General features: G+C 36.8%; 1 protein-coding gene across 7 annotated transcripts; it reads right to left on the bottom strand.

Moving 5' to 3' along the window:
* Positions 1 to 627: 627 nt before the first annotated feature.
* LOC107866947 (nucleolar complex-associated protein 3) lies at positions 628 to 22,284 on the bottom strand. Of its 7 annotated transcripts, none has more exons than XM_047411257.1 (17): positions 22,147 to 22,223; positions 21,709 to 21,770; positions 19,260 to 19,489; positions 17,288 to 17,354; positions 14,080 to 14,257; positions 10,817 to 10,986; positions 10,522 to 10,730; positions 9,233 to 9,441; positions 9,007 to 9,109; positions 7,859 to 8,022; positions 5,912 to 6,050; positions 5,389 to 5,562; positions 5,186 to 5,313; positions 2,527 to 2,850; positions 2,167 to 2,306; positions 1,968 to 2,065; positions 628 to 1,337 (listed from the first exon to the last, which is right to left on the bottom strand). In XM_047411257.1, the coding sequence occupies exons 5-17, from the start codon at positions 14,247 to 14,249 to the stop codon at positions 864 to 866; spliced, it is 2,502 nt and encodes an 833-aa protein (XP_047267213.1). In that variant the 5' UTR covers positions 14,250 to 14,257; positions 17,288 to 17,354; positions 19,260 to 19,489; positions 21,709 to 21,770; positions 22,147 to 22,223; the 3' UTR covers positions 628 to 863. The 7 variants fall into 7 exon arrangements, with proteins under 7 accessions (XP_047267213.1, XP_047267214.1, XP_016568485.2 ...); XM_047411258.1 differs by having other exon boundaries at positions 19,324 to 19,489; XM_016712999.2 differs by lacking the exon at positions 19,260 to 19,489 and having other exon boundaries at positions 21,709 to 21,797; positions 22,147 to 22,284.
* Positions 22,285 to 26,212: the final 3,928 nt, after the last annotated feature.

Below are 26,212 nucleotides of genomic sequence, written 5' to 3'. Positions count from 1 at the left end.
TACGTTAATTACCAAGTAGCCTAGTAACTATAATCATCTAATGATATTTTATTTGCCTCAACATATTGTCTAGTATGTGTATTTGATTATGCATGTAAAAATGATATTACCACTATATGCCACTTTGACAACATAAGAGAAGAATCTTCATAGAATAATTATGCTGACAGACCAAGTTTCAAAAAAAAAAATAAAAAAAAATACTAATATATATCCAGGGAACTAATGAATCAAGGAAAAGGATTGAGTTGACCAATTAGACCTGCAGTAAAATGTTTAATTCAAAATCACCATCAGCACTGTCAAGAAGTGCTGAAGCAGATCACCCGACGAAAGCAATATAATAATCCCGTAAAGAATGCCAATGACGAGTGACTACTAACAATCTAGCTAAGCAAAAACCAATGCTGACCTGAGCCTAACAAGTATACAGCACGCAGCACTTCCAGCTCTTCTAGCAGTCTCCACTCACATAGTAATTTTGACAAAATATTCCTGCCAATACAATCAGCCTGAGGGGTAGTAGAGGTTGTTTCCCATAAACCCCCAGCTCAAGCAAAGCATGTCGAGATCAAGTATCAAAAGGAAATACAATAATGAAAGCTAAAAACGGAGAAAAGACCAGTATGCAGCTCCAACAAATAATATGGTAACAAGACTTGCTACAACCAAGTGCAACCTGGGACATATCTCTGGACATATAAATAATGAGATCCATTTCACAATCAGACAGCATAAGATGCATTATGCCCAGTCCAGTTTTGCACATAAAAATCGCGAGTTATACTTTCCTCTCCGAAAATATTCCAGAATGCTTAAAACTTTCAAGTAGATCTACCTACAAAATTGTAGACAACAAATGTCTACTTTGTTCTTCTTTTCCTCTGCTTTTTATATTGTTCATGTAGATTCAAAGACAATGTTGTTTCAGCCAATTCCCTTCTTAATCTTTCATTTTCAGCTATGTCATGCAGCAGTGAGTAATGCTCTGACAGTTTACTTTTAACAGCATTTTCATCAACTTGAACAGTGAGATCAAGATCAGGCCCCATACTATTATGCTTTAGTGAGGCATTCCCTTTTCCTCTCTTGGCATTTGAGTTTTTGGGGTCAACTTTTACGCTGAACGATTCTTGCTCAAGTGACAACTCCTTAAAAGCTTGTTGAGGAGATTTGTTGGACAGGTGAATCTGGTTATCACTAGTGCTCAACATAGAAATGTTGGAAGCCAATGTAGAAACAGCCGGGTGGTAATGCTTTGACAAGAGGTTCAGCTCCCAAAGCACTGAAGCAAGTGCACCGCTAAGGTTAGGGTCAGTTGCATAAGGCTGATATTTCTGCAACAGAATAGAATTGGCATCAGCACATTTTAGAGGTTCAACTATCTACTGAATATGAATGGCACAATTCAGAAAATTTCTTTTTATTCATGAGAAGGAGGTCAATTTCAGTATGAAGCATATAATTAGCACCTTGAGTGGCACACAGAAAACAAATTTTATAGAACATTTCAACAGCTTCCCCAATGGGAAGTCCAATACACTACAACTTCAGAAAACACAACGATAAGTACACTATAATGCCAGCAGAACCAAGCCCTGTCCCTTCGCCTGATCCCCCACTCAAAAGAAGCTGAGGAACAAATTAGACATGTCCGTAACAGGGTCAAAGAGGTGGACTTCTCTTATTTTCTTCAGGAAATATCAAGTGCATGAATGATACTATTTAATGAAAAACTTTATATTGTGCCTCACACAAAGGACACTAGTTGTGGGTCTCACAAGTCAGAGGACGGAAAGTTGTGGACTCGAAAGTGTAACATTTGGACCACCAACTTGTGAGACAAAAAGAAGCCTCACACAACTAATGTCAGTAGTGTGAGATACACATAGTAAAGATTTTTTCCAAGTCAACACCATTACACCATGAGTGCCATATAATTAATCAGAAAGAAGAATGATTCATACCGCTATGGCACCAGAAACAGAGCCACCTCCAGCATCATTTTCTAATAAGTTCCGGCATTTGACGTTCTTCTGAAGGAGATGCTTCAAAGTAACCAAGGCTGCAATAGTTTAAGAAATGAAAACTGCAGATCATAACATATAAAATGCTTGGTTAAAAACATACAGCAGTTTAGTAATGATTGGCAAAATATGACCTTACCAGCCATGGCCTCTGCAGACCCCGAGTATAAAGAGAATGTAGCTAAACGTTTTATAAAAGCTGCAGCCCTTTGCATGTCATGTTGTCGATCATCACAAAGCATTATCTTCAAAGCTTCAGCAAGGATTTCACCATTATCCCTGCTTACAAAGAAAGATGGCTAACCGTATTACTCTAGCCTTAGATGATGTAACCTCAGACTAATAGAATAAATATCCAACTCTTGTACCCAGAGAGAAGGTTGAAATCTGCAAAATTTCCTTGATGTTTTAAAAAAAGAGGGAAGGGGGGGGGGGGGGGGAGTTGAGACTACCACTGCCAAATAATTGAAAAATAGTAATTTGATAGACACAGACCTACCTTCCTGGCCTGTACTCAATTATCAGATTGTAAAGTTGGATAAAGAAATCCTGAAGATCAACATTCAGTGCATTCAAATTGTTTCTCATCACTCTGAAAGCGACAATGCAACACTGGAGCCTTTCAGATACTGTCAGACATGCTGAAACATCCTTGGAAGAGCCATCAGAGTCATTGCCACTTCTGGCAAGCTTTCTCAGAAAATTCATGAGATCGGACATGAAATCTAAGTCAATAAGCTGGCAAAATTTCCCAATTCCATTAAGGCAAGGAGTAAGAAGAGGATGACTTCCAGCTAGCTCAGGTGAGGAACCTGCTTCTGATCTGAGAAACAATCACAACGAAGTTACTTTCGAGAAAGCATCAAGTAAGAAAACATAGTGGTCAAGTATGGTACAGACTATGCTGATGCAAGAGCTAATAAACCCCTAATATAAACAAATGTTCATAGATGCTTTGGATATCCAAAACCTGAATTTCCAGCAATGCAGTTAATAGTTTTTTAAAAGTTTTTATTCAGTTAATTGAGTTCCATAAGCTGACATATTCCAGTACTTCGAATATTAATATACATCAACAAGTGAACAGCAGTAGCAATTTATTCAGGATAGAAATTACATCACATGGCTATCTGCAAGTATTCCTTGTTTACTCTGTTCAGATATACCCAATGTGAGCGAAAGATTGGTCTCACGAGGTCTCAGATTCTTTCTTTTAACTTATTCTGTGCAGTTACCATCATTGGATGTTTCATTCAATAGTGACAACGAAGAATATGCAGGTCCAGCAAACTCGAATTACAATTCGATTTTAATACCTTAACCAGAAATCGCCATCTTTGTATTATATGGAAGAAACAGGAAATTACGATTTCATTGAATTAATTACATAATAGTTGTAGAAAATTATCTCTATACCGCAAAGGTAGAGGCAAGGTCTGCGTCCATCCTACCCTCCCCGGACCCCACTTGTGGGATTACACTAGGTATGTTGTAGATGTAAAAAATTAATTTAGAAAATGGTAATTAATACGTCTAAATTTAAGGCTAAGCTGGAAAAAATTTACATGCAGAAGATGACACTAATTCATATAGTTTGCAAGAAAAATCTACCTACACTGGTGCAGGAAACACATAATTTTGTAGTAAACCTAATAGATTTATAGTAAACTTGCATTGAACAGTTTAGACATTTGTGACGCATCGAATGAGACACTTCAACTACAAATTCCATTTTTTCCACTTCCACACGCCATAATTAGTGAAACGCAATACCAAACTTACAAATGGTGTCCCACGCGGCATGGCTGACGGTCTCTTACGAGTTTACTATCAAAAACTAATGTCTTGTGCCAATTATCGTACTTTCAATCCAGCAATCTATTGCAGTCAAATGAATCTCATTTTAACATTTCCCGACACTCTTAATATTTCATTTCATTTTTCGAGAATAATATCGTTACTTAATATTTTAGATTGATCATTGGAGGTTACCATAAAAAAGCCGTAATATGGCTTATAACAATTTCATACTATGGCTTACAATAATTAAATGGGCTATTCTTAACAATAAGATTCCTGAAACATTCATTTAATTGCCAAGCCTAATTTCATCCCTCAAACCTTTTTGTGCTTTAGAGCAGTCATCTACATAATTTACCAGAATTTACCATCAACCTTGTGAGGTGGAGGATTACACTGATTCATAACTTCAGTCATATAAACACTTTAATTTTACTTGCAATATGCAAATTCTTTTGGATAACCAAAACTAAAAAAATGCAAGATACAATATGCAGGCAACTAAAGGAAATATCACAACTGTATGTAGAACATGCAGAGAGATAGAAAAGAAAATGCATATCTGACAACACAAAGGAAAAAGAAAATGCATATCTGACAACACAAAGGAAAACTAAATATGCTGGAAACACATTAATATCCGTAAACATCAAGACAACACAAAAGCATCCATGAAAGCACAATAAAGGCTTGCGGCTGACAAACTGCTCTTCATCGAAAGAAGAAGAATGGTGAGGTGCATTTACATAACAAAAGAGAAATTCTAAAACAAAATCCTTCCCAATTTCAGATGGATTGATATAAAATCCAAAAAGTTGGAGATTGAATCATTTTGTCGTCTTTATTTGCTTTATGAGTAAATCAAATAAAATAAGAAAGGAATTGTCTTCATTTTTCTTATTCATCTTCCTCAGTTATCTCTTCTGGCTTCATACATTGATCTCAACTGCAAAATTGATTCGTATACCTCTTCTTGTAGTGATGGCTAATTATAGTTTTGCATAGAGAAAGGAAATGACTGACAGGCTTGACAATCATATGTTCGTTTCTCCTAGGATTTTACTTGTTATTCTTTTTCTTTTCTATTAAAACTAGAAAGCTCTCTGCAAAGGATCATGCTTTTGTGTGAGATTCTCTAATTCACTACACATTTGTGTGACAGGATTTCTCATCAAACCAATACTTCTTCATCAAAATAATAATAAACGTCAGGTACACAAGACAAGTGGAGTTGCAGTATTTTTGTTTCTTCGCTGAACTAGTTATATAGTGTGATTCAAGTTCAAATCTAGTCTGTTCATGATAAATGAATTCATTGATTGACATGCTCCGTTAAATCATCAGGAAGAAAAACATACCTAGGCTTTAATGCATGCTTTAGGACCCGAAAGTATGTCTCAAAAACAGCTGATAATACATCAGTCTGCATCCTTCTCCTTTCAGTAACATCTGTGGCTAATGAAGCAGCCTTTAATTCTGCAGTGACCTGCAAAAACATGAGATGAGCAAATGAATTTGTAATAGACAAGTCCAGTCACGGACCATGTTGACAAAAGAATACCTCTTCTAGTGTCTTTGACATCATCTCTTTCCGTGTTCTCTTTCTCTCGTTGGCAGCTAATACTTTCTGCTCCTTAAGGTTCTTTCTTTTAGCATTTTTGCTTTTAAATTTACTACTGGCATCTTGAGCTTCATGTTTTCCAAGATCCTCATCAAATGTCAGAGACATAAACACCTGAGCATGAGAAAAATCATGTTTTGAGGATCATATATACTCTCAATGCTAAATCAGAAACTATTTCTATTATCGGATCAAGATGCCAACAAAAATAACCGAGAATTTCCAGGTAGACCCTGTACTTGAATGAATGTTGTCAAGAGTATTAAGGTCATATGTTGACTAGCAACATTTTAGAAGTTCACAATCTTCTTTGTCAATCATTTGACACAGTCATCACATTTTTCACATTGGAAGTTCGCAGCTTTTGCCCAATACCAGGATATATGCTTCAAATTCAGATCATATCCAAGTTCAATATGTAATCTAGAAAATTCCTAGAACTGGACAGTATTAAATTGCAGACCTCAATGGAATCAGGATGTAGCTGACAATCATGAGCTTTAGCAAGGTCTGCGATCATTTGAACAGCTTCCACAGTTGCCTCACCACCATGCTTCCCCTCATTGATGAAAAGTGACTTAACAGTAGCACAGCAAAGTTTCCTGTCAACAAGCAGTAGATTAACAAACTTGAGAGAACAAAATTGCTACTTGAAAAAGCAGCATAACCTGGAGGCACAGATGTATTATTTGAATATCCTGTTTCACAATCAGCATGCATCTACGGAGAGAGAGGACTAATCTACAAAACGATGCCACTTATCTCAATAACTTTAAAATGTGTGGTTTTGGTGCTGGATTTTCCTCAAGAAAGTGGCCCTTTAACCATCAAGCTTTGGATAGAAGCAATTTAGTAGATCTTCAAATCACATATCAGCATTCAACTTTTCGACAAGACAAGAAGCAACATAAGATGAATATTGCATTGGAGATCCGTACCGCATTACAGATGATATCAACAGCAATAAAAGCCAAAGTTCCTCATCAATGAAGTTATATAGAAAAAACTGAAGTCAACAAATCCTACCCAGAAAATGTAGCATTAGATCCTCACCTGAAACATCTAACATCATAGATACTAGTATGCTAATTTTTCCACTCCTTTCCAACACCTAATATTCTCACTTCATGATTTATAAAATTTACAAATGTATATAATAATTGCGCCTGCATTGTACTGCTTAAATCCCAATCATAGCTCTTAATTTTCCCACAAGATGGTTTACAGTTTACGGAGTTCACAAATGTCCACTTCCAACTTTCCATCACTCACAATCAGTTTATGGACATCACATTCTAACTTCCGATCAATCAATTTACGTGTCTTACGTCCCCTGTAAATTTGTCCCAAAACTAAGCTCACCTTTTTAAAATGGAACTTCTACTATCAGAGCTTTTAAAGTTGATACTAGCATAAGGTAGACAGGTACTTAATATAACAAAATTCAAGGCTCAGCTCCATAATTAAGATCAAGTATAAGTCACAACTATTCCCTAATATGCATGCCTAGTCAAATTACAGCAACTAATATTAACTAATCAGAAATCCTTTTAAAACCTTAAACTTTTCAGAGAAATGCCCTTTCAAACCTTCTATCACTTCAAATCCTCAAACGTTCCAAAAATAGTTTAAATATATAGCTTAGCTCTACAAAGAAGTGCAATGCATTTTTTCCCCAAAACCCTGGTGTAGCGGTAAGAGTGCAGCGTGTGGTGTGTGAGCTAGGTGCATGCTACACAAAAGCATGGCATTTAAGTGGAAAAAGGCATAGGGGCGGGATCATTAGCTGCCAATTTTTGAATCGTGAGTTACTAGCCCTCTCACGGGGCCTCTCGGTCCTCCAACTAACCAAATAGAGACCTGATTATCAGTTTTACCCTCCTTTGCCTCATAGCACTTTAAAGTTACGCATTTTATTCAGCCTCACTTTTAAGCACTCCAATGCCAGTCCTTCCATGAATTATTGCTTGTAGTTGTAGATTTTTAAAGAGCCGGGGGTCTATCGGAAACAGCCTTTCTACTTCTTTAGAGGTAGAGGTATGGACTGCGTACATCTTACCCTCCCCAGACCTCACTATGTGGAAATACACTGGGTTTGTTGTTGTTGTTGTTGTTGTATTTGTAGATTTTTAAAATTTAATTTGCTGCAACCACAATCAGCACAGAAACCAAATAATGCTTGTCTTGCATCCTCTACAATGGCAAAGCAACTCAAAAGAAGAAAGATCGCATTAACTTGTCGTGAGATCTGCAGATTTCAGCCACTAGAACAGGATCATAGGGCAACCCAATGAAGGATTCATGGAGGGCAAAAGTTACAATATGGAAACTCATCCTTCAACCAGCTCCAAGTAATGAAAAGTGGAAAAAGCAGGAAGGAAACGAAAGAGGAGCAGTAAGCGTAATTTACCTCGATATGTCATCCTCAGAGCTTATGTTTCTTATGACAGCAGCTAACAAATTCTCTCGTAAATTGAAGTGTGGAACTGCCTCGAGTAAAGTACAGATGCAGCGAACTGCGACACGTTTGTATACATCCTGCTTTTCTATGGCTATCAACTTCTGTATATACGCCTGTTAAAGCACAAACAAGAAAAGGAGTAATGAGCAAAATTATATGACAGTAGATTGTTAAATGTGCCAAGGCTAGAATTATATTTGAATCTGCAATCTGACAAACGAGTAACGTTTCAACGGATGCAAGTTAAATTTCTAAGATGTTTTTAAAATATGAAGTCACTTTCTATGTTACTTCAAATTTCAAATTTTCTTCATCTCAGCTACTTGTCTTGCTGATACGAGATATATCAAGAAGTTTCTTGGAAAAGAGGTACAGTCATCCTGATCCATAACAACTTAGATTGTACCCATTTGATTGACCTCCCTTTCAAAGACAAAGATTCTCATTTTTTGCGTCTATTTATTTCATAGAAGTTACTTCAGTACCTGAAAATGCTTAATAGAGTAGGTAGGTCTAGCTAGATCTTACACTCGCCGAACTTAATTACTCACTCTCAGGTGATGAATTTACTTTGATTCTGTATTTAATACCCCACAGCAAAGATAATTTATACTATGCCCCGGATAAAGAATAGTTCGTCACCGCATCTAGTGTTTATTCATATGTTAACGAGTTGAGATATGTAAAATAATTGCAATGCAATGAGGATTCAATAATTCAACACAACATCTAGATGAATATATTAAATAATACTGCAGACCTAGCACTTTTATCTGCATAAAGTACCTCAAGATGCTATCATAGTATCATGTAACACCAGAAACAAGAACAGATCGAACAATATATATTCCCATGTTTTACACTTTATTCTAAACAAAGTACAATTTCTATGGCCTGAATTCCTATTTTTCCATCCACAAGGAAAAAGACCAAAAGTGTGTTCACACAGTGCACCAAAAAGGTGGCACAATAATTTGCAATCAAGGAAATGGAAGACAACACAGTAGTAAACCATGTCATGACAGTATGCGCTAGCACCTATATTATGAATTCAGATGTGCAATCACTTATTACTGAGATTTTGATCCATAATCAACCTTATAAGCAGATAAGAGGGTAGATTCATAGAACCGCATTTTCTTAACAGCCTTTGAAACTTTCATCTCCTGCTCCTTTTCAGTTGGCAGCCGGATCCGATACCTGGAGCCCATATTGAAAAGACAAAACAAGAGTTAATAGCTTACATGGCTAAGTTGATAAAATAACCAAAACGGTTGGACAAGCAAACTAGAAGAAGCCCATGAGCTCTTGCAAACTTCTCACCCAGGAATGATATCTCTGAAAACAGCCAATAAAGACTTAAGGGCGAGTACCACTATATCACGATCACCGTCTTTAGAAATCTCCAGCATCTCCTTTAGAGATTTGATGTTCAATTCAGGATCTGTAAGCAGTGCAGTTCCCAGTTCAGCTAGTCTAAACTTCTTTTTTTCATTGGCCTCTTCAGCTGTCATATCTTTTCTCACCTCGTCCTAACACCATGGATGTATAAATATCCAAATTTAGATGTTTCTCTTTTTTACTATAGTTATTAAAAGTTTCAGCACCCAGCACAAAGTAATGACAGTACAGATCCTAGAATTCAAAGTAAACAACACTAAAATAAACTTCACAACGCCACGGAATAACAAATTAAATTGCAAAGTTACTCTTCACTTAATCAACCACAGAAAAGAATTATTAGCACTTTGAACTAAAGAGTTGGAGAAAGAAATAAGAAGAAGAAAGATGTGATTCACAAGGAATGGGTAAACAAAGGCAGTAGAAGAGAAGGTGCTAAAGGCTCGAGAAGAAGAAGTCAAGAGCAGCAAAGAGGACATTGAAGTGTATATGAAGAGAATTCCATGTACTTAATAGGAAAAAGCCCTATGTCCTCTTCTTCTTTTTTTAATCTTTTTTATCTATTGAAATTAGATTTAAAGAATGAACTGTTTCTAGTAGGGTTCACTTAGCACCTCACCATTCAAAATGCATAGCTTCTTCCATAAGGCTATTTCCCTAGCTTTGCATTGCTCCATTGCTTAACGATGGCTTTTAATAACACTGGTTAATATAAGAATGAGCTCACAGAACTCCATTGACAATAGATACTGAAAGAATATTGACGAAATATGAGGGGAGTATGTTTGGGACAGCTAAAGACAAGTTTGTTATTCTGATTTTTTGTTTTTTTGAGAATTGTCATTCTGATTTTTAGGTCCGAGGAAGTATTATTTTTCCAAAATAATCTGGCTGGAAATGCCTAGCATAACCACACCACATTACTTCTTACAAGGATCAAAACTAATCCAAGTGATTTATTTCCTCCTCCACAAAAAAAAAAGAAGGAAAACATGAAGCAGTGAACAGGTGGTAATTCCAGTACCATGACAGTGCAACAAAGGGAACCAGCATTAACTTGTGTCACACCCCCACCCTCATCATATATATACTTTTCAAAAAAACTAGTGCCTCTTTTCCTCCTTCACATTGTCATCTACAATTTAAAGGCATTACCGGGTATACATTCTAGCACTACACCATATCCTTGAGGATATATATAATGCACGTACCAAGACTTCAGCGTGAGGTATTTGCTCAACATCCTCTACTGCTGCCACCTCTTTTGAATGTTTCTTAGCCTCTTTCCTCATTTTCTTCAATTGTGCACGCTTCTCTGCTTTAGTCCGCTTCACCACACTTGCATCAGTACCAGCATCTTTGTTGTTAGTATTATCTTCATCTTTATCTTCGTTTTCAGATTTTTGTGTAGCCTTTGGCACTGTATAATATGAAACTTAAGATTCAATTAACGGTTACAGTAGATAAAATACCAGGTGATGATGAGTGAGCAAGAGGTTACAGTACCTGTCCTGTAATGAAGTTTTCCATCTAATGTTTTCACGGGAAGAGCATCCACAGGATCAACCTCTAGCCCTTGTTTTTCTGTTTCTTTATCAAGTGCCTTCTTCTTTAACCGCCTTTCATACAGAGACTCCAGCTCATCTTCTTTCACATCGGCAACACGAGTAACTTGCCTTTCCAATTACAATAATAAGATCAGTTATAAGAGCACCTTTAGAAAGTTAATAGACTTATATAAGACGGGAAAAGTAAATAAGAAACTAAAAGAAACAGATGTTCCATCTAAATCGTACACCAAGATTGAACATAGAAAAAAATAGAAGTTGAACAAATAAAAAAGGACACATCACTATCACAATTTTAAGAAACATAGCAATCCATCGAACAAGTTGCAGCACCACATTATTGATTAACTGGAAAAAAGGGGGGCAAATGCCAAGGAATACGTCAAGAGTGGCACACGATACCCTAACTACAAGGGCATCACGGTGAACTGTTCAACTATCCAGGAAGCAGGCCAAAAGCAGCAGTGTTGCTCTTTGGTGTCAAATGGTGCTAATAATGGCTTTAGAGAAGCTTGGATTCTTTACTTCAGCCAAAATGCGTAAGGAGAGAATGGAAAGTACCTTGGAGAATTGTAGAATACATAGAGCAGATTCAGGAACTAGTTGAAGTATATGGATACAAGATCAATCATTGTTTCAGAGAAGCAAACAAGCCCGCAGACAGATTGGCAAACGTATGTCATAGCATTGATGCAGTCAATACCTTCAACTCATATGCTGACATTCCAAGACATATAAGAGGGCTAATTAACATGGATACTTGGAACCTCCCTTCTTTCAGAACTAAAGATGCAAAGCCAGCCATATAGTATATGAATCCCCCTTCTTTCAGAACTAAAGATGCAAAGCCAGCACATACAGTATATGAACCCCCCTTGAGTAGCTTAGCTATATTTTGGTTAGGTTCTAGCTTTGCCTCATCTGAATGATTCTGAACAAAGTTTGGGATGCCAAACTCAAAATTGTAACTTTTTGCACATAAATGATCCATCAAGGCAAACTATTCCCCTTTGAGCTAAACTTCCTTTTCTACCTATTCAACAACAACAACAACAAACCCAGTGTATTCCCACATAGTGAGGTTTGGGGAGGGTAAGATGTACGCAGTCCATACCTCTACCTCTAAAGAAGTAGAAAGGTTGTTTTCGATAGACCCCCAGCTCGAGACACAGAATACTAAACAAATTCATAGTAAAGCATGGAACAAGATGGCATAACATAAATACGACACCCACAAGTAATAGTAAACAGAGAAAAGTAAACAGATTCGTAATAAAGCATGAAACAAGGTATCATAACAAGAATAATACCCCCACCAAGAAATTCCCTACACTAGCGACCCAAACTGACCCTAGCCTTCTGCCCTAATTTGCGTCCTCCAGATCTTCCTATCTAGGATCATGTCCTCAGTGAGTTGTAACTGCTCTATGTCCCACCTAATCACCTCTCCCCAGTACTTCTTCGGCCTACTCCTACCCCGCCTAAAACCATCCAAAGCTAGTCTCTCACACCTACGAACCGGGGCATCCATGCCCCTTCTCATCACGTGTCAGAACCATCTCAATCGGACTTCCCGCATCTTATTCTCCACTGGAGTCACACCAACCTTCTCCCTGATAGTCTCATTCCGAACTCTATCCCCCCTAGTCAGCCCACACATCCAACGCAACATCCACATTTCCGCCACCTTCATTTTTTGAATGTGGGAGTTCTTAACTGGTCAACACACCGCTCCATACAACATGGCCGGACGGACTGCCACCCTGTAGAATTTGCCTTTAAGCTTGGACGGCACCTTCTTATCACACAACACCCCCGAAGTGAGCTTCCACTTCATCCATCCCACCCCAATACGGTGCGAGACATCCTCGTCAATCTCACCGTTACCCTGAATCACGGATCCGAGATACTTGAAACTATCCCTCTTACATACCACCTGTGATTCCAACTTCACTACCACCTCATTCTCCAGCCTCACGTCATTAAACTTGCTTTCCAAATACTCTGTCTTGCTCCTACTCAACCTGAACCCTTTAGACTCAAGAGTTTGTCTCCACACCTCTAATTTATCATTCACACCCCCCGCGTCTCATCAATCAAAACTACATTATCTGCAAAAAGCATACACCAAGGCACCTCTCCTTGAATACGCCGCGTCAACACATTCATCACCAAAGCAAACAAAAAGGGGCTAAGAGTAGATCCCTGAAGCAATCCTGTCAAGACAGTGAAATGCTCTGAGTCTCCTCCCTCCGTCCCCACCTAAGTTTTAGCTCCATCATACATGTCCTTAATTGCTCTGATATATGCCACCGGGACTCCACTCACCTCCAAGCATCTCCAAAGCACCTCCCTGGGGACTTTATCGTATGCCTTCTCCAAGTCTATAAACACCATGTGCAGGTCCTTTTTCCTTTCCCTATACTGTTCCACCAGCCTCCGTACCAGGTGAATTGCCTCCGTCGTCGAGCGGCCAGGCATAAATCCAAACCGGTTCTCCGAAATAGACACTATCCGTCTCAGCCTCACCTCGACCACTGTCTCCCAAATCTTCATAGAGTGACTCAATAACTTAATACCCCTATAGTTATTGCAACTCTTTCTTTTCTACCTATTCGAACTTTTCAAACTAAAAGTTGACTATTTGATCCAGTATTATTTGTTACACTTTGAAAACTGCAGGAGAAATATAAATCTTAAGTTTGGTAGTTCTGCATATGAGAGAGGCCCAATCAACTAAAACAGTGTATTCCCCTTTGCAAGAGCTCTCTCTTTTCTAGTACTCGGATACGTAGACTTCTGAGTGAACGTTCTCCAAGCCAAAATAACAGATTTCTACCACATTCACATCATCCAACTTAACAAATCAAAATGAAAAAGTTTCTCTACGTATGCTGATATCCACAAAAACAAAGTCAAAACCAATCCAAATACCATTGGGAGGATTGCTTATTTACGAACGCACTTGTAACACACAAAACCACACCCAACCTTGCAAGATAAGAACAACAAAAAAACTTTCCCGGAAAAAATGAGACAAACAATTTCTTTCTGTATGTGCACTGGTTCCAACAGAGTAAAGCGTGAAAAGGGCAGCACGGTGCATTAAAGCTCCTGCTATGCATGGGCCTAACCAAATGGTCTATTCTAACAACATGATAAAGTGAGAATAAACACATTTACATGCCAATAATTGCTTACTTATTAATTGTCTTGGTATCCAAATTGGACATGAAGCCAGTATATTCTTGATTTTCGCTTACGAATTGCACGTCCTCGTCTGATACTTCAACTGCTTCATCAGGAATTTCCGGTGGAAGCTCCGGCGGTAGCACAATCTTCTGCCTTTTCTTCCCCATTTTCTTCCCCATTATATAATCTGTAAAAAAGTATATATACAGACTGTGAGCTTCTGCAAATCAACTTAACATAAACTAGAGCAGAGTTTGAAATTTTATCTTCAAATATCTATTTGGCTATGAAACCTACAATATTTTCGAGTTCCCAAAAATTCACTTCCACTCATAAAAATTCAAATTTTTTTCCGATTAAATTTGCATGTCTAAATACAACTTAAAAAATTCAAATTTTCAAGTTTTAACTTCAAAATTTAAAACCAAACAGCAGCTGTGACAGTCACAAAATCAAGCCAATATATATTACTTGAAAAGGAGATAAAGTATTTATGTTAAAATTAGAAGCAGAAACCGAGTACATTATGCAGAGAGGAAGATGAAAATACATTTTAATTGATGTTTCTATTGCAGCAAAATATGGTGTTTTTGCAGAGGGAGAGAGAGAAGAGGGAAGTGGTTGATTTGGACTGGAGCACAAATTTGGGTTTGGGTATATGGGCTTTCACACAAGATCAAGGTAAGTGCACGAAAAATTCACTCTTTTTTTTTGGTAAACTGGATATAAGAAAAATTCACTCAAATAGCCGTCTATGTAAGTTTTAAATTCAAAATAATTATACTTCATTTTAATAACCTCATTCTAATTAATTTAAGTTTCAAATTCAAAATAATTGTATTTTATTTTAATAACCTTATTATAATCAATTTTCATGACTTATTTTTACCTTTATTAGATAAATTAATAGTTTGAGTAATTATATTTGATTCTAATCACGAGATAAATAATTTAATAGTGTGTTTGAATTAACTTTTTTTAAGTGACTTAAAAGCTACAAGCTAAAAATCAAAAGTAGATAGCAACCGATTTTTGACTTTTTAACTTTCTTTTTGTACTTGTTAAGCCTAAAGTACAACAACAACAACATACCAAGTGTATTCCCACCTAGTGGGGTCTGGGGAGGGTAGAGTGTACGCATACCATACCACTACCTCAGGTGATGTAGAGAGGTTTCCGATAGACCCCCAGCTTAGAACCAATAACAGTATAGCAAACACAAAACATAAATGCATATAAACTTGTACAGGCAAAATAAACTAACAACGCTAGCCACAAGATAATACTAGAGCCACACGATACTACTAAAAACTATATATCCGAAGCAATAGACAGCACTCAACCCACGAACAAGAAACTTCAGAAACAAATAAAGAACGCTCCCTACTGTTATCGACGCACTCCCACTCCCTAACCCTCTACCCTAATCTGCATCCTCCACACCTTCCTATCAAGGTTCATGTCCTCCGTAAGCTGTAAATGCTCCATATCATGCCTAATCATCTCACTCCAATATTTCTTCTGCCTACCTTTATCCCGCCTAAAATCATCCATAGCCAGTGTCTCAGTGTCTCATACCTCCGCACTGGAGCATCAGAACCCTTCCTTATCACGTGCCCAAACCAATGTAACCTCACTTCTCGCATCTTATCCTCCACCAAAGCCACTCCCACCTTCACCCGAATAATCTTATTCCTCACTCTATCTTTCCTGGTATGCCCACACATCCATCGCAACATCCTCATCTCTGCCACCTTTAACTTTTGGATATGGAAGTTTTTAACTGGCCAACACTCCGCTCCATACAACATAGCCGGTCGGACTGCCACTTTGTAGAACTTACCTTTAAGCTTTGGGAGCACCTTCTTATCACATAAAACTCCCGAAGCGAGCCTCCATTTTAACCACCCTACCCCAATACGATGCGTGACATCCTCGTCAATCTCCCCATTGCCTTAAATCCCAGATACTTGAAACTCTCCCTCTTCCGAATGGCCTGAGAGTCCAGCTTCACAGCCATATCAGCATCCTGCGACACATCGCTAAACTTACACTCCAAGTACTCCGTCTAAGTCCTGCTCAAACGAAATTCTTTAGACTCAAGGTCTATCTCCAAATCTCCAACTTATCATTAACTCCCTCCCGAGTCTCGTCAATCAATACCACATCATTAGCAAATAGCATAAAACCAAGGTAACCCCCTTGAATATGTTGCGTCAAAACATTCATCACCAAAAAAGGCTAAGAGTCGATCCCTGGTGCAACCCTATCAAAATCGGAAAGTGCTCCGAATCTCTATCTACCATCCTCACACGAGTCTTCGCGCCATCATATATGTCCTGGATCGACCTAACATACGCCACGGGCACCCCCTCCATAGAATCTCTCTGGGGACTCTGTCATATGCCTTCTCAAGATCAATAAACACCATGTGCAAGTTCTTCCTCTCCCGAAACTGCTCCACTAAGTCAAAATTTTATAAAGTTTATGTTGCGCTATTTTTGGTCATGACTTCAATCATACGTATGACCTCTTCGACTAAAGTTATCACAAAATGAATATCGTGAACTTTCAATATTATTCTCTCTTATTGGACTTTCAACATAATTCTGAAAAGCAAAATTATTAGCAGCACTACTCTCTCCATGAGCGTTCACACAGTATAATTCAACATAAATCCATTCTTATAAAGATGTAATGTAACAACATCTGGACTCAATAACTTGCAACGCTTGCATTTCCAACAAGGACGCCTAATTGTCCTTTCAGTAAGAAAATCATTAAGTGTCATTGCTTTAGCAATAAATCCAGCTACCCCATCTATATATTCCTCCCTCAACCCCACACGGTTAAGATAAGTTCTATTATACATCCATGTACGATCTTCATTTTCAATATACACAAGAACGACAACAATAACAATAAAGAAGAGAAACAAAAGCAAGAGAACCAAACCAATAACAGGAGAAAAAACACCATCAGTAGTTTTCATACATTTCAGGGCTTAAAGGACCATTAGTTTTCAATGCTTCACTTAGTTTCAAGTTATTTATGAAATTTTTTCAACCTTTATTGTTCTACCACAACTCTTACCGGGTATACTTTTAAACTACTCATATTTTTAGAAATTAAATAGAAAACCAGGAAGGAGCTAGAGTGCAAACAACTTTGAAGAAATTTGAAGTAAGTCTCTTTCTTAGAAGAATATAAGCTATACCTCTCCTCTTGAATTTAACCTGGAAACGCTTAAAATAAGCCCTTGTCTTCTGGACTGTGAAGAAGGCCTGCAACATAGTTTGTTACCAGTGTCAAGCACAAGAATGTGCATCAGAATGCCTTGTTGTGTTGGTGGCTACTAAAACAACAACGCAGCATTGAAAAGTGTAAAACAAACCACAAAAATGTAGCAATTTACGCTCTTTCTCTTATAAAAATAAGATACTGTAACAACAAAAAAGAATTGAAAACTGTAAAATAAAACCACAAAAATGTACCAGTCTATACTCTCTCTTACAAAAAAGCAACTACTATAACAACAAGCAAGCATCAAATGAAGTAAGTAGCTTTCAAAGTTCTTTTTGCCATGTTATAATAGAAACTTAAGCCAAGTACCTAGAAGAAGCACATTTCCAGATATCATACAATTCGTACAGACAATATTACTCCTGATCATATTTTGCTCCAAAGTCGTTAAACAACGTAAAGCACTGCTGGTTATAAACTAACGAACAAAATGTAAATGCTCCCCTAACAATTCAACATAAACAACAAAAAACAAACTAATTAATAAAAGGAAGTAAGTAGCTTTCAAAGTCCAACACCAAATTCAGCATGGCTAGCTATAAGTAGCTTTAGTCGATTTTCCAAACACGATTTTGATTGTGCCATTAAAGCGATGATGTAAGGCACTTCTTCATATTATTCTACTATAGCTATTGAACAAAAATCTCAAACTCTCCCATGAAACGTTAACTCGAATCTATTTAACGCTGAATTACCAGTAGTATAAGATAGGAAGGCAGCAGAATATAGTAGGACTTATAAAATGCAATTTAATGATCCAACAGAACTGGTACTAGGTGAATTCTGCAACAGCTAACTGATGGACCATACATCACCATTATAAAGTAAATTTAGAAAGGAAAAGAAAAAGATAAGAGAAATTCCACTTCATGTATACTTAAAAAATAAGGTTATTATTCGATATAGATGTTTTAAGATTCTTCCTTTTTTTCCCTCAATTTTCTTCCCTGTATAGAGGCTGTAAACTACAAGAGAAGAAAATGTTATCACAAGACACCCCAATAGAGGCATGACAACAAGAAATAGCAACCGCACCCACCTTCAACCAGTGGATAGAACAAGAAGAGGAGCAATAGTAACATAATTTCTAGTTCAGCTCTACCTTAATCCTGTGGTGATTCCTCTTTTAACTGGCATAAAGAATTACAAGATTCTAACATATATAAGTCTTAAACAACAACAACAACATAATAACCAATGTAATCCCACAGAGTGGGGTTTGGGGAGGGTAAAGTGTACGCAGACCATACCACTACCTCTGGTGAAGTAGAGAGGCTATTTCAGATAGACCCCCGGCTCAGGACAAATAACATTATACAAAATACAAAAACATAAAAGCATATAAGCTAATACAATACACAAAATAAACTAACACTGCTAGCTACTATAGGAAACAGCACAACCACAAGATAATACTATACACTATCCGAAAATTATAAACATCACTCAAACACCCCGAACAAGGAACTCCAGATGCAAACAAAGTACTCTTCCCTACTTCCCTACTGTTACAGACGCACTCCACACCCCCTAACCCTCCCCAAAAAATTAATTTTAAAAAAAAAAAATTCTTACCCCCACCCCACCCCAACCCCCCTACCCCCAAAAAAAAGTCATTTTTTTAAAAAAAAAAATTATATATCTTTTAATTAAAAAAAAAAAAAAAAAACTTAGCTTGACACTCATCCCCCTAGGAGTGTTATCTAGAAGACTCCAAACTAGGAGCATGATTCCACCCAATGTGCAAGGAACCAAGGCTCACTCATCTAATGCAACCTCTTTTATTTGTCCTGATGATGGAGTACTTATTTAGAACACTCCAAACTATGAGCATGTTATCAGACTTTAGATTCAACCCAATGTGCAAGGAACAACGGTTCACTTACCTGATTTCTTTGCTCTTCTGTAAAGGGAATGTTGAATCTACAAATAGAGTTACGGAGGCCTTAACTTAATTTAGTGCAGTTACAGCTTTGGAAGCAAATATGAAAAAATCAAGTGTGTCTATGGCTGGAGTAACTGATGACACCAGAGGACAAATACTTCAGTAAGTGCATTTCCATTAGATATCTTGGTCTTCCTCTCTATCCGAAGAAATGCAGCAAGATTATTTGCCCTGCATCGATGGAAAAGATTACAAAGAGGATGACTGTGAAATACTCTGAACACTTATCCCATGCTGGGGGAGATTACATGTAATAAATGCAGTTTTGTTCTCTGTTCAAAGTTTCTGGGGAGCTGTTTTCATACTTCCCCAAAAGTGTACTCAAAGAAGTGGATAAAAGGTGTAGGAATTACTTATGGGGGAGTACTGATGAGGGTAGAAAGGTGGCTTTGGTCACATGGAAAGAGTTTGTTATCCAAAAAGGCAGGGTGGATTGAATATCAAGGGGAGCAGAATCTGGAATATTGCATCAGTGGGGCAACTACTTAAATTTCAATGAATAAAGAGTCGTTCTGGATAAGATGGATACATAGTCCCTACATTAAAGATGGGGTTTAGCAGTATTCTCTACATTAAACATGGGGTTTAGCAATATTTTTTATTTTTTTTCAAAACGAATAAATATCCATGTGCACAACGAGAATAAGAAAATTTGACCTTTGGAGTTTGAACTAGTTCTTTTTAGCCACTTGGTACTTGAAAAATAGGTTTGTACTCTTCGTTTCACTTATATTAGGTGCCTAGAATCATCTAACGAAGGTATTGAAGTAACATACTGGGGCCTGTAAAAATTGAAGCTTTGTTATGTGCAGGGAGAGTACCAGAAGCCAGTAGAGGTGGCCTGGGATAGACTTGGAATTTACGGTGAAGTATGCACTATCACAAAAGAAAGAGGGAAGGGTCACATGTAATGTTCCTGGCATCGATTTCCAAGTCTTCTTGAAATAAGATTCGCATTATTAAGAATCACGGTAAAAAACTAGAAATCAAAGTATTTTCCTGGCTGAAAAATGTTTACGAGCATTTGGGAGCATAGGGCTCCTCTAGACAGCAACTGGTACTGGAGAAAACTGATTGCAATAAATACAAGATGCAGGCATTGTATGTGCAAGGTAGATAAAAAGAAGCTATTTGGAAATCATAGGGCAAAGAGCTAGGATGAGAACCCCAGAATTGATTTGGACATCCTTTGTTTTTGCCAAAGCATAGATTTTTAGTATGGCTGGCAGTACAAGGAAGACTACTCAGTCAGAAAAGGAAGATCAAACTAAACATTCAGGTGGATAAAGCTAACTGCTGCCCTTGAGAGGCAAAGGTGATGGAGACAAGGGTGCACTTGTTTGAAGAGTGCTCATGGATTAAGATAGTGTGGCAAGAACTCAGTCAATGGACTGGTACAACACTACAACATAAAGGGATACAGCAAGTTCTGGTCTGCATACAGAAGAAGCACTGGAAGAAGTTCCAAAAAGAGGTAATTACAGCTCTATGTGGAGCCATAATCTATCACATTTGGAGAGCTCGGAACTGGAGGAAGTTTAAAGGCAGAAATGTACATACAGATGAGGTGGTTACACAGATTAAGAAGGAAATAGTAGAGAGATTAAACACGTATAATTCCAAGAAAACTCAGCAATGTAGCATCTAGTAGTTAGTATAGCTATTTTTGGTTTTGGTTTGTTGGACGCCTTATTCCTGTTTCAGGGATGAGATGCTCTTTATTTGTACTGCGATGTTTTTGTTATGGTAATCGTTTAATCAACAAAAAGAAAAATGAACTGCGGAGAAGAAGGAAAAAAATAAGTCTTAATGAACCAAAAACTAATTTCTATTCTATCACTAAGAAAATAGCAAGTATATCAAATGGTTCATCAAATTATTATCCCATCCTTCACAGAATTAAACAAATTTACCAAATCACCCTGAATTACCCGTGGTGCACTAGTGGGAAACTCCTTGCCGAGGGCCTGTGCACCCCCGAGATTATTCGGGACTCGAAGAGTCTCGGATACCCAGTGCAAGTCAAAGGAAAAAAAAAAATTTACTGAATTTTCTTTTTAACATCCCATCACCTCACCCTCCACCTTCAACTAGCAAAGTACCAGTAACATAATTTCTAGTTCAGCTATATCTTAATCTTGTGGCATTTCCTCTCTAACTTACACAAAGATTTACAAGATTCTGACATATATAAATCTTGCTAAGTAGAATGAAATATAGGCAAGTAAAACAAACCTAGCGGAACAAATCAGCATAGCATAGGTCCCGAAGAAGTAATTTTCATAAAACCCCAGCTCCCTTCACTCAAGAAACAATTCAAAATCGATGGAACAAATTCTATTTCTCTTAATAAAGGAGCGAGGGAGCATAATGTTGAAAAGGTATTATACCTCTTCAAGGAATTTCCGGTCACAGGCAGAAGCGAGTGAGCTTGAACTTATTCCTCCTGCACCTGCAAATCGATTGCACACACTTGTTCCTTCAAAAACATTTAAAATAAAAAGACTGCATATTACTATGTCATATTTGATAAAAATAATTAACAAGAGCTGACTTGACCAGATATATCTAATTACACGCCAAAATAGTGTCCCCCCACCCCCCTCCCGAAAAAAAAAAATTAATGGCAGTGCGTCCACAGCTCCTTGAAGCACCGTGCCTGTCAGACAATTTACAAATACTAGCTTTAACCTTATAAGAAAAAGCATCATCGAATGCTAATGTGGACTGTGGACACTAATAAATTGAAAAGGGAGATTTATCCGGTTTAAATGAAGAGACTTGGATTCTTCCTCCAAATGGATTCTTCAGTGAAATTGACAACTCACCGTCGCCGTCGCCGCCAATGAGAGAGACAAGGCAGCGAGAAGAGAGAGAGACGGCACTGAGAAGAAAGAGAGAGAGAGACGGCAGTAAGAGAGAGGGAGATATGTTTAATTTATATTTCATATACTCTCTCCGTCCCATTTTATCGATCCCAAATTTTCTAATTTAATGTCTCATTTTACTTATATTTTTTACTTATCAAGAGAAGACAAAAAAAAAATCTCCATTATATCCTTAATGTAACTGATTAATACTTGCTATTAGTCATTCAACAACGGAGGCAATTCACTTGATACAGAAGCTGGTGGAATAATATAAGAAAAGGAAGAAGGAGCTGCACATCGTATTTATCGACTTGGAGAAGGCATATTATAAAGTCCCCAGAGAGGTACTTTGATGATGCTTTAAGGTGAGTGGAGTCCCGATGGCATATATCAGAGCAATTAAAGACATATATGATGGAGCTAAAACTCAGGTGAGGATGGTGGGAGGAGACTCAAGGCATTTCATTGTCTTGACAGGATCGCATTAGGGATCTACTCTTAGTCCCTTTTGTTTGTTTTGATGATGGATGTGTTAACGTGGTGCATTCAAAGAGAGGTGCCTTGGTGTATGCTTTTTGTAGATAATGTAGATGAGATGTGGGGGTGTGAATGATAAATTAGAGATATGGAGACAAACTCTTGAGTCTAAAGGGTACAGGTTGAGTGGGAGCAAGATAGAGTATTTGGAATGTAAGTTTAATGATGTGAGGCTGGAGAATGAGGTGGTAGTGAAGTTGGAATCACAAGTGGTATGTAAGAGGGATAGTTTCGAGTATCTTGGGTTCGTGATTCGTATTGGGGCAAGATGGATGAAGTGGAAGCTCACTTCGGGGGTGTTATGTAATAAGAAAGTGTCGTATAAGCTTAAAGGCAAATTCTACAAGATGGTAGTCCGTCCGGCCATGTTGTATGGAGCGGAGTGTTGGCCAGTTAAGAACTCCCACATTCAAAAAATGAAGGTGGCGGAAATGTGGATGTTGCATTGGATGTGTGGGCTGACTAGGAGATAGAGTTCGGAATGAGACTATCAGGAAAAAGGTTGGTGTGACTCTAGTGGAGAATAAGACGCGGAAAGTCCGATTGAGATGGTTCGAACACGTAATGAGGAGGGGCATGAATGCCTCGGTTCGTATGTGTGAGAGGCTAGCTTTGGATGATTTTAGGTGGGGTAGGGGTAGGCCGAAGAAGTACTGGGGAGAGGAGATTAGGCGGGACATGAAGCAGTTACAGCTCACTGAGGACATGACCCTAGATAGGAAGATCTGGAGGACGCGAATTAGGGCAGAAGGCTAGGGTCAGTTTGGGTCGCTAGTGTAGGGAATTACTTGGTGGGGGTATTATTCTTGTTATGATACCTTGTTTCATGCTTTATTACGAGTCTGTTTACTTTTCTCTGTTTACTATTACTTGCGGGTGTCGTATTTATGTTATGACATCTTATTCCATGTTTTACTATGAATTTGTTTAGTATTCCGTGTCTCAAGCCAGGGGTCTATCGGAAATAGTCTTTCTACTTCTTTAAAGGTAGAGGTATGAACTGCGTACATCTTACCCTCCCTAGACCTCATTATGTGGGAATACACTGAGTTTGTTGTTGTTGTTGTTATTAGTCATTCAACAAGACACAATTAAGAAGGGCAAAATGGTAAAGTTATATTATCAATCATTATTTTCTTAATTGTTGTGTCAACCCAATTTGGGACGGAAGGAGTATTTGTTTCGGTACTTCTGTTCGGATTGATTTTTTTATTTCAATTTTTTGAATTTTCAGTTTTGAAATTATACGAACCAAAAATTGAACCGAATTTATTTGGTTCGGTTTGGTTTTATTTCGGTTTAATAATTTCAATTTTTCAATCTTATCTTCTTTCAAATAAAAAAGTACACAATGCTACAAAATATATCAAAGTTTTTCACTATGATAAAAGTTGGAGTAATATATAGCCTACAGATACTTTAACATTGGAAAAAAAAAAAAGAAGGCAGGACTCTCAAAACTCAGGAAAGATACTTACTCTCAAAACTCAAAAAAGATACTTTCTGCTAAAATAATCAAACGGAATATGCTTAGCCAATTAGCCTACAACTATGTTCCATTTGGCTTGAGATTACTATCTGGCTTTCACAAGACTAATATTACAATATACACATAATTATATGCATACTAGCATATTAGAATCTAAACTCTATCAATCTAACTACAATACTATATATAACAACAACAACAAAAAAAAAACTCATCATGATATAGTTTATACATGATATTTGTTTTAAAAAATGGAAGTAGCCCATATATACCAAATCTTCAGATAATTTGAATAAAATATTTAAAATAGTAGTACATTGTTTTGTGTAGAAATTGTCTTGATGCAGGACAAATGGCCGATAATTAGATAGGAATATATATTATTATATTATATATATTATATAATTAAAAAAAAGTATATTAAAAATTTCGATTTAAACCAAAAAATTGAATTATGTGAACCTAAAATCGGTAACCCAAACCAAAATACCGAAATTGTTAAAAAAAAAAAAAAAACGAATCAAAAAATCGAAATGATTTGGTTCGGTATTTCGATTTTTCGGTATTTATGCCCACCCCTACTTCATATAACATATTAATAAGCAAATAATTAAATATAAATTTTCGAGTACTTCAATCGGGTAAAATTTAATATATTTAATTATTTAATATTTTCGATTACAGCAATCGATTATATATTTAATATATTTAATTATTTATTTTCGAATACATTAGTCGGTTATATATTTCATATAATTATATTATATATTTAAATTAATTATTTATAAAATTTTCGATTACAATAGTCGGATTATAAATCTATTGTCGTTAAAATATTCCGACCAAAATGGTCGACATATTTGGTCAAATTAATTTTGACAATTTTGATATGCCTTTTTCAACTACCGTAATCGGAATATATATTTTTCGAAATTTACCGTCAAATTTTAAGATTGTTATCGTCAAAAATAGTATCAATGAAATATTTAATAAAAATTAAAAATTGAATATTCCGACTAAAGTAGTTGAAAAAATTTCAACTGATTTTTTCAGTCGGAATTTGCAGTCGGAAAAATCTGAATTTTTAGTAGTGAGTTAGCGTACGTTCATAGTAACAGATATTTGTTATCTAGAGTAGGTGTTTTGTTATGGATTCCAAATAGCTCACTCTGACCCGTTTGGCCATAAGATATTTTCTTCTCAAAAATTATTTCACTTTATGAAAATTGAGGTGTTTGACCATGAGAATTTCAAATGTAATTCTAAATTCACTTTTTTTCAATTTCAATTTCAGCTTTATTTATTGTTACAAACGACCCCATTTTTTTACGTTTACAGAAACAACCTATTAATTTTATCCAACAATCGGAATTAAATATAATATCTAGCTATCACATTACTCACTTATTCCTACTTTCATCGATAAAAGACCTCAAACTTAAAGGTAAATTCATTTTTTTCTTTTTCCTCAAAATCTGCTCATGATACAGTGAGACTATAGCCCGTCCATTCCTGCGACTCTTTATGCAACATCAACAATAAAGACAATATTATTGTCTTCTCTTATATTTAGTTGTATTTTATAGGTAAATTAATTAAGATGGGTGATTTTGATAATTTTTAAAAATTGGGGGTATAAAATTATATTTTAAATTTTTTTTTCAAAAATCTAAAAAAATATTTAAAAAAATATGACCAAACATAACTCTAGCTCCAACTTCAACTTCAATTCCAATTTCAACTTCAAAGAATTTTAGATTTCATGTCCATACCTACTTCATTTATTAGACAAACAAAGAAGCTCAAAAGAGGGGTTGTTTGAAAATGACCATAAGTCAATTGCATAATTTAATTTCTACTTCAGCTAAGGTATTTCAGAAATAATTTTTCTACGTCACCTCTAAGCTAGTGGTACGAACCGCATATATTTTATTGTTGTTGTTAACAATGCACCTGCTTTTGAGAAATAGTCAAACTAAACTCGTTGAAGGCAAAATG

The sequence above is a fragment of the Capsicum annuum genome, chromosome 4 (genome assembly GCF_002878395.1).
Source record: "Capsicum annuum cultivar UCD-10X-F1 chromosome 4, UCD10Xv1.1, whole genome shotgun sequence".
Lineage (NCBI taxonomy): Eukaryota > Viridiplantae > Streptophyta > Magnoliopsida > Solanales > Solanaceae > Capsicum > Capsicum annuum.
Note: the sequence above shows the minus strand (reverse complement) of the source record. Positions and strands in the feature narration are given on the sequence as shown.